The following is a 15,431-nucleotide window of genomic DNA, read 5'->3' as shown; positions in this document are numbered from 1 at the left end:
CAGGTTGGCAGGGGGTGGCAGTTGGGGGTGACCAGGTTGGCAGGCAGAGGCAGTTAGGGGTGATCAGGCTGACAGGGGGGGCCAGTAGGGGCAGTCAGTCAAGCAGGCAGGTGAGCAGTTAGGAGCCAGCGGTCCCAGATTGTGACAGGGATGTCCGACTGCTGGTTTAGGCCCGATCCTGAGGACATCCCCCAAGGGACCCCCCCCCCTGCACAAATTTTGTGCACTGGGCCTCTAGTCCTATATAATGAAAGGCAAATATGCAAATCAACCGAATGGCGGAACTATCGGTCACTATGACGTCCACTGACCACCAGGGGGCAGACACTCAACGCAGGAGTTGCCCCCTAGTGGTCAATGTGCTCCCACAGGGGGAGCGCCACTCAGCCAGAAGCCGGGCTCACAGCTGGCGAGCGCAGCGGTGGTGGCGGGAGCCTCTCCCGCCTCCACAGCAGCACTAAGGATGTCCAATTGCTGGCTTAGGCCCACTACCTACATGGAGCAGGCCTAAGCCGGCAGTCAGACATCCCCCAAGGGCTCCTGAACTGCAAGAAGGCAAAGGCAGGGCTGAGGGACCCCCCTGAGTGCATGAGTTTCGTGCACTGGGCCTCTATTATTTTATAAATAGCCAAGGACTGGTAAAAGTTATCTCCACCAATATAAAGGACAATTAAATGAAGTACACATATAAAGTGGAAAGTTATGTAGAATGTGAAAATTCTTTATATACTAATATAGAATATCATCCAAAGTATGGTAACAAAAGAAAAAGCAAGGTGTAGTCTGGAACAAATGACTTATTTAAAAAATGTCTCAGAAAAGATGTACATACTGAAACTGAAAATACTGGTTTGGTTGCCTATGGGGAGGAGGAGAGGGTAGCCTGAGGGTCAAGGAAGAAGAGACGTTATACTGTAAATATTTATATCTTTCAAACTTATACCACATAAATATATACCTATTCAACAAATATTAAATAGTTGTTAAATTTTAATGTCAAAAATATCACTGACATGTTAAGTGAAAAAAACACAATACAAAAGTATAAATATCCAGTATTATATCATCTATTTAACACAGATATTAATATAAAAAGGAAATACAGTGAAAATATCAACAATGGCTATATATTGGCACTTTTTTCTTTTACTACTTTTTTCTTCTTCTTTTTTCTTTTGCTACTTTTAAAAATATATTTTCCAAGCTTATTACAAATGAGTATAAATTACTTTTATAATCAGAAGAAAAAACTGTATTAGCTGACAGATGTTAGAATATTTTAAAATTTGTTATTTTATACTAATGTATTAATTTTATGGAATGCGTACTTCCACATAACTTTCCATTGGTTAGGCCCTCTACTGCACGAGTTTGGTAATCCAGCAGTCACTAAGGTCATTCAACCAGAACTGAGAGTCATGTCACTCAGACCTGCTATGTACTCTACCACCTTTATCATTTTTATATTCCCAGCCACTTATAGTTTTATAAATTATTCTACATTCTTATCTATCCTGTGCTCCCTTAATTAAGAGAGTTGGAGCAAAAAGCATGTAAAGGTGAAAAAACCTCATTCAAGAGACAAATAACTGGGGGGGGGAAAAAGACTCCCACCATAAGGGACATATTAAGCCTGAATATCTGTACAGTGTTCCAAGTCTTTAAACCTAATGTAGCCTAAGAGAAAAACAAATCAGAAGCAATTTTAAAATATTTCTGTGTGTTTCCTCATAGGTGTGGCTCAATTGTTGAGCATCAGCCTATGAACCAGGAGGTCATGGTTCAATTCCCACTCAGAGCACATGCAGGCTCAATCCCCAGCATGGGGCGTGCAGGAGGCAGCTGATCAATGATTCCCTCTCATCATTGATGTTTCTATCTCTCCCTCTCCCTTTCTCTCTGAAATCAATATATATATATATATTTGTGTAGATAAAATTTTAAAGTATGTTTTATCACTGTCAATTCAGCATATACGTAAAATATATATATTTTCCCTTCGAAAAGAATTCTATTTATTAAGGTGGTTTAATGGATCAACACTAGGAACCAACACTCACCTTTTCTAGGGTGGCCAGTGGCACTATTGGCCTGTGTTTGATAAACTCCATCATTCTGTACACAGACTAGATGAGAATCTGCTTCTGTACTAAAACTAGCTCCAATGCTAATGACATGCTCATTAGAAGAATTTATTACTTTCATTACCTAGGGGAAAAAACAACATTCATTTAGAAACACTTTTACCATTTCATCCCTTTATCAGTTACACTAATTTAAAGAGTCACATTTCTGACCAGCTTCATAAACCTCAAACTTTGGTCTGGAAAACCCCCAAGAATGTGATAGGAACAAAGGTATTAAGATAAAATCACCTCAATGCATAAAACAGTAAAGAAAAAAAAAAAAGAAAAAAAAAAGAAGAAAGAATAGAATTAAACAAATGCCTTGTTAGAAAGCAAATCTAAAACTTCAAAAATAATATATTTTGCCATTATATATTAGTCTGCTTCAAAACATCAAATTTAATTGACACATTTCTAAGGAAATCTAATGTTCAATAATTATCTTCAAAATTTTAATGAAGCAATTATACTTACATCATTGTATTTTTTCCGAGGTATTTTTATGCAGCTCTTCCCCATTTCCATATGAATCAATAGCTGATCTATATTATGCAAGGTATACTGGTAATTTCGAAGGTCCTATATAAAATTATGACATTTCCATAAACCTTAAACTACTATTTATGCACATTTACCCATTCAACAAATCCATTAAAAAGTATCCATCATTTTAAGACTTGTGATACATAACTGAAAATGCCATCTACAAACTAATACTAACTTATAAAACCAACTAATCCAGCTACTCCACAGAGTAGTAAACAATATCATTCCCAGGAAGAATTCTATAATATTTGGGGGTGATCTCCTTTTTCTATTTAAAGATCTTTCAAATAGGTCTTCAAACTGAATATTATAAATCAAAGTAAGTCCACTGAAATACTTTTTTCTGGTAACAGGTAAATACAAAATTCTAGAAACCTGAGGTGGGAAGGAACCTGAAACATGGCCTATTCCAATCCTTCCTAAAGCAAATGAGGAAACTTAGGACACACTTTGTTCACACTCACCAAGCTTACTAACTTTACAAACACTTTAACTACATCTTCAAAAGCTTCAACATCTGTGTAGATCTCACATTACCTAAATATGTAAGCACCCCAGCAGGATGAATTGAAAGGCAATATAAATCAGGTACATATAAATTAGATGTGCTCTAAAAAGCAATTCACTAGAAACAGCCCATTTGTGTTAAATGAACTAGGATATATTTATAAGTAAACTTTCATTATACCAAGTATGCCAAATTAAAATAGGAAAACATAAGTGTGTAAAATTTACTAAACACATTTTTAAATTAACAATATAAGAACACTTAATAAAATAGTTCAATTACTCACAACAAGTAAGTTCATTATAGTGTGTCCTATCTCTCCAAAAAGAGGTTTTCGGCCTCTGATACTTGTTAGAGGAGCAGGGTATGCTATACAAAAGAAAAAAAAAAACTGGTTACTGCCCCAAAAGCCCAAACAAACACAAAAGAGTCTCGAATGTATCACCTTTAATTTTTATTTTTCAAACAGTATAAATAAATTACCCCCAATCATTTCTTTGGGGAAAATTAACCCATACTGAGTACTAATCAGGGGCTGCATTGAACTGGGAACTCTGCATACATTATCTTATTTAAACTCTATAACAACCTCATGAGGCAAGTATATCTACCCCTACTCTACAAATGGGAAAGTAGTTCACTAAGTTAATGTTACATAGATTTGAAATTTGGTTTGCCTGATTCCAAAGCATTTAATCTTTTCACTATATGTTTCCACAAAATTATGATGGTTGGAAAATTACAGTAATTGGCTAGAGCCCCCTATCAAGTTCTGAATTTGAAGAAAAATAAGAATTAAATATTTTAATGGTGTGTACAATTAATATTCAACTGTGCTAATTTACAGATTTATATAGTAAACTTTTATAGTTCCTGGGTCAGCATGATAACAGAAGCACACAGAGTCAGAGAAATCAATGCAGAGAAGGAGAAGGGACATGGAGCCTGTCACCTAACAACTTTCCTCTTTCTTTAGGGCAATATAAATACTGCACAGCAGGAAGAAAAAGATAACTTGCTGGCAATGTAGCAGGACCTCTGGAAGGAAAGGAAGGTGAAAAAGCAAGGTAAGACTATTTCTATGATGATAAAAAGCAGGTACATTTTTAACCTTCAGCTTAGGTAAGGAGCAAACCTCTCTAATACCTATTATACAAATACTAGAGGCCCGATGCATGAAATTTGTGCAAGGGCCTTGGCCCCAGCCCCCACCTGCCACCACCGTGGCCCGGGGCCTCTGCTGCCTCTGCCGCAGCCCCCACCCACTGCAGCTTTGTCCAGAAGGAAGGATGTCTGGTTATGCTTTTATTATTATAGATAAGTTCTTAAAATTCTAAGACAACACACCTGACATTATCTATTTTCAAAACTTAAGTCAGGGGAACTCACATCTTTGCTATTACATGTTTTGTGGTGTTTAAAAGGATAAGTTATTTGGAGGACAGGGGATGTAGACTAGAAAAAACATAAGATGTAGTGGTAAATGACATTAAGTAAATGCTGACTTTTTCCTTCATCTCTTATGAATCAAGGAGCATCCTTGTAATTTGATAGAAGTTATTTTATTTAAAACTATTTTCAAAAGGTTCTGACTTAGAATGACATCCTGTCAGTTTCAAAGGGACCTCACAAATCATCTAATCCAACATTTAATGATATTTTAACCAAATGACCTCAACATAAAAGCATAGATAATCCCCATTTGAAAATTATACATAAATGATACAGTCTACATCACTTTTAGGTAATAAGCTAAATATCAGGAATATAAAAATAAGAAAAAGGAACCTCATGCTTAACAAAGATGGGAGCCACTATTTTTAAGTATTTCCTTCTCTAAAAATAGTCAACTCTTGATTATAGTCAGGAACTGAAAGCAGTAGCACTGATAATCCAAAAATCCTTTAAATTTGACTCTCTAATGTACACAAATTGAGGGGGGCAATAATTTGTCTTCTTACCGCGTAGGCAACATAAAATGAACTCTCTACAGTACATGCTTTTTAGAAAACTTCAAGTTTTTGTGGGTCTGTTCTAAAATTTAAAAAATATATTTTAAGGTACGTTTATATAATAATTATAAACTTGACTTCATGACATATCAAGGTTTTGTAGACTAATTTGGTAGTAGAGGAGGGTTGTTTTGGAATTTTAAAAGTACAGCGAAACAGAAGTGGTTCCATTAATCCATTAAAATTTTGATTTTAATGATACCCCTGAATTCTTTTACTATTTGAACCTATGAAATTTAACTTAATATTCTAAAACTTACCTTTATATTCCGCACCCAATCTCAGCATTAAACGCATAGGGAAAACCTTTGCCCAGGGAATCTCTAGCTTCTGGATAAGAATTCCACAAAGAAAAGGATTACTTGGTAAGGGGAGATCATCAAGTTTCTGAAAAGTAGGTGTAAGAAATAGGAATCCTCCATGGTCCTTGCTACCGAGAAAACTCTCGGTAAAGGTAATATTGTCCAAGTTTTCTATGTATTTTCCTGGAAATAAAATCATTTAAAAAAGATTTTAAGTTGTTTAAAGAGGCTTTCTGAGTTTGAATGTTCCCATATAAACTTTCTTATACAAAGGCAATGTAGAATTTTATTTCCACTCTAGAACAAGCATCTATTCAATACCTTGTGTGCACAAAGCTTGGTTATTCCTGGAGATAGGAATAACCATAAGCTATTTAAAAAATTTCCTCCTTACAGCATGGTCAAGTAAAATCAAAATGTCCCCCCAATCTTATACAAACAGTAATAAAAATATATAGACACATAAAAAATAAAGAAGGTAATAAATAAATAAATAAATAAATAAATAAATAAAATAAAGAAGGCAAATATATTTGACGTAAAAATTTTTTCAAATCTGTATAAAGACACTAATCAGATAAAATGCTAGATTTAAGGAGACTGAAAACAATGATTAAGACCTGAAAAAGCAATAATCTCTTCACAAAATAAATCTTTAGTACAGTTAGCATAACCAAAAGCATAAATGCCTTTAATTAATTTGTCCATCCCCTAGTCTAAGAACTTGTATGCATGCATATAAGCATAACCAATGGACACAGACACTAGGGGGATGAGGGCATGTGCTGGGGGGTGGAAGAGGCCAAGGGAAGGTCAATGGGGGAAAAAGGAGAAATATGTTCTACTATTTGTAATACTTTAAACAAAAAAAAATTAAATTAAAACAAAAATAAACAGTTCAAAATAAAAAGCTATACCTTTTAGAGCATCTTTATATATGGAGATAAATAGTCTGAAGATGTCCTTAGGAATAGTATCTTCATTTGGCAAACATAACAATAGAATAATAATTTCTGCCTGTCCCAAGCCATGCAATCCATTGGTTGAGAAGTACCAATATTTGTCTGAGGAATCTTAAGTGATAAAAGCATACAACTATCAATTTCCACTTCTATTAACCAAAAAAACTAAATATAATTGTCTTTTGCATGAAGCACAATTTTCAAATTCCTTATTTTTCCAGAGTTCTCTTCACAAAAACTTTGAATTGCTTAAGATTAATGTAGAAAAGAGAAAAGATTATCTGATGGAGTCAATTAATAAATAACACTAAAATAAAAGATGCACTAATATGGTGAAATGTAGTGGGTAAGAATTAGGTTAGTTTCAAAGAGAATGAAAAGCTGAGAGATGCATTGTTGAGTACGAAGGATTATTTATTACTGAAGATTATTTAGTTTCTTACTTTTAATTAGATCACAAGTCATTGACTTTAAACTGTCTTTATTGCTACTAAATCAGGATTCTTGCTTACCTCAATTACCAAATTTTAATTTCGCTAAAAGCTAAATGAATGAAATGTATTTAATTGTATCATGAACATCAAAATACAGCTCAGCTATAAGCCCATGACCTTAACATAGGACTTACTGAGGGACACTAGTAAAAATCTGTAAGCTTGTATTTCAAGTCCCACTGAATATAAATTTGCAAAAATTTATATTCATATTTGGCTAAAAAATCCAATATCCAGTGCTGCTTATTTTCCATGATTGCCAGTATAAATCTAACCTGAAGCTGTAATTAATTCAGAAATACTGCTTACCATTTAGGCAAAGAAAGATGAATCATTACTTACAAAATACTAACTTGACATTAACGAGTAGATTAGCATTTAGGACAAATGTAACAGGATGAAAAGCTTTGTCTTCAAGAAGCAAAATGATCCGCTCCTGAGATGGGTGTTCTTCTACTACAGGCACTAAATCATGAAAATGACATATAATTAGAATAAATATGACATCCTGTTAAATATGCTTGCAGTGAAAAAAACAACAAGATTTATAAATCTACCAATGGCTTGAGCAAATTTAAACAAAAGCAAACATGTTCCATAAAGTTAATCAATATCCTGGACAACTGTTATATACTTACTAGAGGCCCGGGGCATGAAATTTGTGCACTGGGGAAGGGGGGTCCCTCAGCCCAGCCTGCCCCCTCTCACAGTCTGGGAGCCCTCAGGGGATGTCCTACTGATGGCTTAGGCCCGCTCCCCAGAGAGTGGGCCTAAGCTGCAGTCTGGCCTCTCTCTACGGAAGGTGACCAGCTGATCAGGGGAAGGCGCCACCCCCATAACCCCCCTGCTGCTGCCACTGCCAGCCGCCACAGCCACCAAGGTGTTTTCATCAACACGGACTCCAGTCCCTTCACCACGAAAAAATGACAACTTTCTTTAGGCATTTTCAAGATGTCTCTTTCATAGGATATGACATTTCTTTCTTTTTTTTTTATCCTCACCTGAGGATATTTTTCAATTGATCTTTAGGGACGTGGAAGAGAGAGGGAAAGACAGAGAGAAACATCAATGTGAGAGAGACACTTTGGTTGGTTGCCTCCTGCATGAGCCCTGACCTGGGCCCTGGCCAGGGAGGAGCCTGTAACCTAGGTACATGCCCTTGATCAGAATCAAACCCGGACCCTGCGGTCCGTAGGCTGAGGCTCTATCCACTGAGCCAAGCCGGCTAGGGCAGGATATGACATTTCTTAGCCCCTCCAGCAGCGGACCTTCGTTTTTTCCTCCAGGAGTGAGGTGGAAAACCCTAGAACACCTTCTTGGATTCTTATTACCCAAGTTACCAAGAACACTGTGAGTGGTGTACAGGGAGCTTAGCCAATGAGTGGTAAGAAAAGGTGTTTCCTCTGCAGCTATGCGCAGAGGCGGGACTGCTGGTCTGCTGTCTCCCAGCAGGGGCGGGCCTCCATGTGTTGTGTCTCCGTTCCAGGCCGGGGGGGCGAGCCCCCGCTGTGCGCGCAGCCTCCTCCTGAGCCAGTCGTAACTGTTACAGCATCCTGACTAATTTGCATATTACCTCTTTATATATATAGATTTTTACTTTTCTATGTATGTAAAGAATTAATACTGCAATGCATATAAATCTTGAAATGTTGTATATACACAAAAATGTTGATTAAAAAGCATATTTATATAATTTTAGCACCTTTAAAATTTTAAAACAAACATTTTTGTAAAGTGGATTCTAGTCTGCCAGCCATTCCAATTATAAATTCTGAAACTTACAATGCTGGGGAAAGTAATCTAGACCCAAGTTGTACACGCTGCTTGCTGACATATGCCCTATGCCAGCAACAAGTGGCAAAAAAAAAATTAAAAAATAAAATAAAAATCTTGACAATCAATAGAAAAATATCCATGGCCTGCAAAGAAAAGGGCTTGAAGGTATTTTTGCCACTATAGCCAGGTTTATGAAATAGCACCTACTGACATAAAGAGGTCCTAAGCTCCATTCCCCTACATTGCCATACACAGAGCATAATCACTTCATGTTGCAGGATGCAGCATAATGCAAGTATCCTAGGTAACTACTATGAGGTAGAGGTTAACCATAGGATCTTCAGTTTGGAAAGGACCTTATAGATCTAGGTTCTCTTCTTTTAAAAAGAAACTGAGGCCCAAAGAGATTATATAACATGCTTCAAGTCATATACATATTAAATAGCCGATGACAAACTAAAATTCCTAGCTTTGTCATCTAATCCAATATTCTTTTCTTTAGGCACCACTCTCCTTTAAAAAAAAATGATATGTAATCAAAACTCTAATACAATGGAAATATTTTCAGAGCTAAAGTCTATGAGTTTCCCTGTTGTATTGGCCTTTTGTCTCACTCTAAGTTAGGAAGTCAGATATTATACATGAATCATCTTCATCTCAAAAGTTCAAATCTTTTTTAGAATTTGTTGTCATATATAAGACTTTTTGTAAACTAAAGTTATCAAGACATAATACATGTTTCAAATTGTCTAAATTTAAAAAAATGCATTTCATACAACACAGACAAAATTCATCAGTACATTCTTAAAAAAAACAAAAACACAACTTTTAAATTTAAATAAATGCTATTCCTACCTAATTCCTTTTCTTCAGATGCAACCAGAAGAGGGGGCAAACTGTCCTCATCACTAGGTAGAAGACTAATCTTATTGCCCACATTCTTGTCAATACCACATAGTAACCTATAATCTGAAGTATTAGCAACAGGTAAACTGCTGTTCACTAAAACACCAGCTGTAGGACTAGATGGTTCCTCAGCTCCTGCAAAAACATCATCATCTAGTGTAAAAGATCCAGAAGTAGGCAACCCCTCAGTTCCCGTGCTTATGGGCAGTTTTTCCACAGATGAAACCTCAGAAATTGGACTCTGAATTATCTCATTTCTTGTAATATCTCCTATCTCATTGTTTGGTTTTTCCACTGTAGCAGAATAGACGTGATCCACTGTGTTTACCGTCTGTAAAATATGGAATAAAAAAAAAAATCAGTTTATAGTCTCTGTTCAAATGTGAAATGTTCATCTCTATAGCCAAACATATCGTTTTAATAAGAATAAAACCGAAATGGGCTCAGAAATTCTTCAGAAGCCAAATTTCCTAAGAAACAGTACCATTTGGCTTCTTCAAATCTAGGAGCATAAGGTTTAACTTTACTGTATGCTCACATAGGTACTAATGACTTTAATTTTATAGATTAGAAAAAGAAGGCAAGGAGAATTTCAGGATCTTATACCATATCACACAGTGAGCAAATTAGTTTAACCCAAGGATCTCTTTCTCATGACAACCGAAACACCTTGGGTAAGCAAGGGAGAAGAAAAGGGGGAAATACAGAGAGGGGAGTGGTTAGGCAGCAGAATGGTAACTATAGTCCAAAATAATAACCACCAGTAATATATTACATCGCAAATATGTTTAAATAAAGCCCTTTCTTTTAGACTGGCCAAACCTGAGTCAATATTAAATGATATCATTTATGAACTCAAATAATACTAACCTATTTAGAACTTTCATTTTGTTAAAATATTGTAGGTGCTAGCTCAGAAACACTTTTGGTAATAATGGCTACTTGTAAAATCTAGCTCCAGAACTCTTACTGACAAACAGCATATGGTATGTGAACTTGAACAGAGCATGATACATATCCATCTTGTCTAATGTATGTACCCAGAATAAACAGGTAACTGGCACAGAGTAAATACTCAATAAATATTTGTTTAATGAATAAAACATTCTTACTTTGTGTATTAATATTTGCTTCTATGAGCATTTTGCTACTTTACAATGAGAATTCTTAGTGGACTAGGAGTCTATCTTATGTATCTTCTACTTAACACCTAGTACATTTGTGTAAATGCAAACATAAATACACCATCACATTCTTTACTAAATCCTTGAAAATCATTAAACAAATATTAGTCTAAATCTCAGTTCTATTTCCCTATAACAGTGTTTCTTAAAGTGTGGTCCAAGGATTCCTGGGGTCCCCAAGACCCTTTCAGGGAGTCAGTGAGGTCCTAGGATTTTTTTTCATATAATTTCATCAAAACAACATATAACAGACTGAATATACAGGCAATTATGAGAACTTTTCTTCTACTAAGTCAGACATAAAACTGAAATGTAAAATAATGTTATCCCTGCTGGGCCAGCATGTCTCAGTGGTTGAGTATCGACCTATGAACCAGGAGATCAAGGTTCAAATCCCGGTGACTCGATCCCCAGTGTGGTGCATGCAGGAAGCAGCCGATCATGATTCTCTCTCATCATTGATGTTTCTATCTCTCTCTTTCTCTCCCATCCTTTCTAAAATCAATAAAAAATATTTAAATGAAATGTTATCCCTGGTTAAACTTTTGTTTTGAAAATTTTCTCATAGTATCTCTATTAATATTAGTTTATTTTAACTAATGAATTTTAAATTTTCTCAATTTTAATATAGTAATTATCTATAGTATAATCTACAAAACTTATAGCTCTTTTGAATTCTCAATAACTTTTAAGAGCACAAAATGGTATTGAGATCAAAAGTTTGACAATGAAAAGGTAAAACCTAAAAAATATCCTCTATATCAAATATTTCTCATTTTAGGAAACTCATAGTGTTAAAAAAAAACAACAAAACCATACTCTAATAATCACATAAGAAATTGAAATACCTATAAAATAAAATTTTATTAAATTAACAAGTCATTCTTTAGATTCCTTACCAAGGGCAGATCTGGTAAGAGAGGACTAAAGTCTTCAGAACATCTTTTACTTCCAGATGATAATTTTGCTGTATCTGCAACTTCACCATTGGGCAATATACCATCTGCAAACCATACTCTCTTCTGTTCTTTGGAACATAATCCTAGATTCAGTTTCAAAAATAAAGCATTTTAACTTGGCAATACTGCAATGATTTAATATAAAAATGGGTCAGAAAATGTTTTCAAAAGCTTTTGCTATCTATTATCAAGCCTAGAGAAATGGCCTTATGTGCAGCTACCCAGAGCACAAGTCTTTTTCTAATTCATACTAAGGCAGGATGAGCCTGGGAAGCACATATTCAGAAAAGGAGTGGACACGCCCTGACCGGTTTGGCTCATGGATAGAGCGTCGGCCCTTGGACTGAAGGGTCCCAGGTTCGATTCTGGTCAAGGGCATGTACCTTGGTTGCGGGCTCAACCCCCAATAGGGGGTGTGCAGGAGGCAGCTCATCAATGTTTCTCTCTCATCAGTGTTTCTGACTCTCTTTCCCTCTCCCTTCCTCTCTGTAAAATAGCAATAAAAATATCTAAAAAAAAAGAAAAAAAAAAGGAGTGGACAGGAGAGGTTATTTCTTAAAGACAAAGGGGGCAAATTTAAAGCCTATATTATTAAAACTAATTTGTGAGCGTGGAGTGGAGACTGAATAAAATTTAGGGACTAAGGCAAAGGAAAGAAAAATGGACTATACCAGAGCATGGCAGATAAGCAAAGAAAAACACTTGAAGAACAGAAAGAGGCATAAAAATTTAAAAAATGAAACAGGATCACTTGTGCATTAGAGGTCATTTCTTTTAATTTATTTGATGAGAGAAGCATAATATGTTTTATTCTTATAATGAAGATATTAAAATTTATTAATATTTATTAACATTTTCATCCCATATTTGGAGGAAATACAGTGGGGCCTTGACTTACGAGTGTCCCGACTAACGAGTTTTTCGAGATACTAGCCATCTCTCGGCCGATTTTTTGCTTTGAGTTGCGAGCTAAAATTCGGGTTCCGAGCCAGCTTCAGATACCCCACCGCTAGTTGGCGTAGCGAACGTCACAGTGAATGCCACAACATCAGTCCAGCATCACGTGTCTCACTCATTCACTTTAAGATTTGACATACGAGTAATTTGAGTTACGAGCTCCGTCACGGAACGAATTAAACTCGTAAGTCAAGGCCCCACTGTAACTAGATATCAGCATGAATATTTGTTCTTTTGTTATAAAGCATCTACAAAGGAGGGTTATGAAAATTTTTGCCAGATGATTTCAGAACAATATTAAGATTAAAAGGATTAATATATCTACTTTCCAAAATATAATACAGAATAACACTGAAAAAACTAGAATCACATATAATTTTTGCATTATGAGTACACATATTAAATAAGGTATCTTTCTTATATTTGCAATACTTTTATAGTTTAATAATTCACAATATCAATATAAGAAAATATATAAATATTTCTAAAAACAAATTTATTCAGCTTTAGAACTATAATATGTAAGCATACGTTTGTTCAGATGGAAAAAGACACATGGGATAAGATTATTACAATAGCTTTATTAACTCTTGTTTTGTGCATTTACAACTGTAAACCTACTTTTGCCCACTCCTATATATGCTGAATCTCCTTATTTAAGTTACTAGAGGCCCAGTGCATGAAATTCACGCACTGGGCGTGGGGAGGTCCCTCATCCTGGCCTGCGCTGTCTCGAAGTCTGGGACCCCTGTGGGGATGTCCACCTGCCAGCTTAGGCTCGCTCCCCGGGTGATCGGGCCTAAGCTGGCAGTCAGACATCCCTCTGGCAGCCCGGGAGCCCTAAGCCACAGTCGGACATCCTTAGCGCTGCTGCAGAAGCTGGAGAGGCTCCCGCCACTGCTGCTGCGCGCTCGCAGCCATCAGCCTGGCTTATGGCTGAGCAGAGCTCCCCCTGTGGGAGTGCACTGACCATCAGGGGGCAGCTCCTGCATGGAGCATCTGCCCCCTGGTGGTCAGTGCGTGTCATAAGGTCACCACCATTAGGGTCAATTTGCATATTACCCTTTTATTATATAGGATAATGATAAATGGAACATAGCTATTAAGTGAGGAAACTAAAGTCCAAAATAATTGTCACAAGTATCTGAATTTGCCTTTAACTGATAGTTAAAGTCATTTTATAGCATACAACAGACTAATAGTTGATGTTTAAAAATGTGAATGGACTTGACTCAAGATCCTAACCTACAACAGGTTGTAAAAAAGAACAGAGTCCAAAGATTTAAAAACCATTTTTATTCTAGTAAAACATACATTTAAAAACAGATTTTTAAGGAAATGGAGGTATGCCAGGTTTTTACCTATTATTTCTCAAACTCAAGCCTACCTTTTCCACCAAGCTCTTTGATGCCATGCTGGAAGTCTGCAAAGTGTAATTCCTAGACCCTCTTGCTAGTTGGACCTAGTTAGGTTCCACCAATGGTAGGCACAGGTAGATTAGAAGATGAGAAGGAATTCTTTCGTTTGAGTTCCTGCCAAGATTCTTGAAGTAGCAGCACCCCCAGATATAGCTGCATGCTCCATGATTTTCAGTACTCCTTTACATCAACCCCAGAACACTCCTTCAGTCATCTGAGCACGAACCTTATTAGTCTCCTTGATGGTTCTACCATTTGCCTGTTGGTGTTCCCCCAGAGGTCACAGGACCAACCACATGGTACCCCAACCCCTAAATCCCAGGTCTGAGAACCAAGTACTTCCTGGTACTTCTGTACTGTACTCAAGTAATACTGCTTCTCACTTTTTGTTCCCCCTGCCCTAGCGTTGGTGATTGCTTCCTGCTGTTTCTAATCCCTGAGTCACTTGAGCATAGCCTTTTTGCTCTTCCAGCCTTTAATATAGATGTATAACAAGTTTCCTGTATTAAATTCCTTCTGATATCTAGTCTGGCTTCTCTTTCCTCACTAGACCTTGTCAACACTAGAAATTTTCTATTTTAATAATTTATCTGTAGTCTAAGACACAGGATTTTCTTCTAGTTACCTTCAACACTTGGCTGTTTAAGGGCTGAGATTGGTAAGGTTGTAGGTGAAGAAGGTACACTGGATGTCTGGGTCTCCTGCAGAGGCTGGATGGTGGCACATTCATCAGAATGATTAGATTTAAGATTAGAACCAGTTGGGCTCATCATCCTTTCAAACGCCTGAGCTATAACGGGGAGAAAATAACATTAAAATCTCAGATTTTTTAAAATTTCAAAGTAAATATGATAAATATTCTATTTTTCAAGTTGTAAGGAGTAAGAAATCATTGGCTTAGCAAGAAAAAGAAGTGGCACTTGACAAAGATCATGTCCTTACTTTGGTTGGCAGCACTCCACTTCAGTATAAGCTACCAATTAGTTATTTTAACATTATACTTAGCTTATGTTTGATATCTATTAAAGAAAATTATTGTTATTTAATATGACTATTTTTGCCTTTTACCCTTAGAGTCTATTTCTAACATAGTACAGAGTGATTCTTTTAAGACATAAATCATATATCATTACTCTGTTTAAAATCCTTTAATGATTTCCCAACTCTTGGAGTGAACAATTTAAGTTTTACAATGGCTCATAAGACCCTATACAGCCTACATCCCGACCTCCTCTGCCTTCTGTTACTGTCTGATCTCATTTCTCACTACAATTCCACTTG

At 36.3% G+C, this 15,431-nt stretch overlaps 1 protein-coding gene across 1 annotated transcript in view; it reads right to left on the bottom strand.

Annotated features, from left to right (window-relative positions):
- ZFYVE16 (zinc finger, FYVE domain containing 16) overlaps positions 1-15,431 on the bottom strand; it is a 48,365-nt gene that overhangs the window by 9,416 nt on the left and 23,518 nt on the right. The window contains exons 5-13 of the mRNA XM_005858087.2: positions 14,776-14,940; positions 11,716-11,858; positions 9,582-9,963; positions 7,293-7,415; positions 6,412-6,567; positions 5,453-5,677; positions 3,467-3,549; positions 2,601-2,705; positions 2,061-2,208 (exon numbers count right to left, since the gene is read on the bottom strand). Coding sequence (XP_005858149.1) covers positions 2,061-2,208; positions 2,601-2,705; positions 3,467-3,549; positions 5,453-5,677; positions 6,412-6,567; positions 7,293-7,415; positions 9,582-9,963; positions 11,716-11,858; positions 14,776-14,940 — 1,530 coding nt within the window. The remainder of the gene's footprint in view (positions 1-2,060; positions 2,209-2,600; positions 2,706-3,466; positions 3,550-5,452; positions 5,678-6,411; positions 6,568-7,292; positions 7,416-9,581; positions 9,964-11,715; positions 11,859-14,775; positions 14,941-15,431) is intronic.

This window comes from Myotis brandtii, unplaced genomic scaffold (genome assembly GCF_000412655.1).
Source record: "Myotis brandtii unplaced genomic scaffold, ASM41265v1 scaffold115, whole genome shotgun sequence".
Lineage (NCBI taxonomy): Eukaryota > Metazoa > Chordata > Mammalia > Chiroptera > Vespertilionidae > Myotis > Myotis brandtii.
Note: the sequence above shows the minus strand (reverse complement) of the source record. Positions and strands in the feature narration are given on the sequence as shown.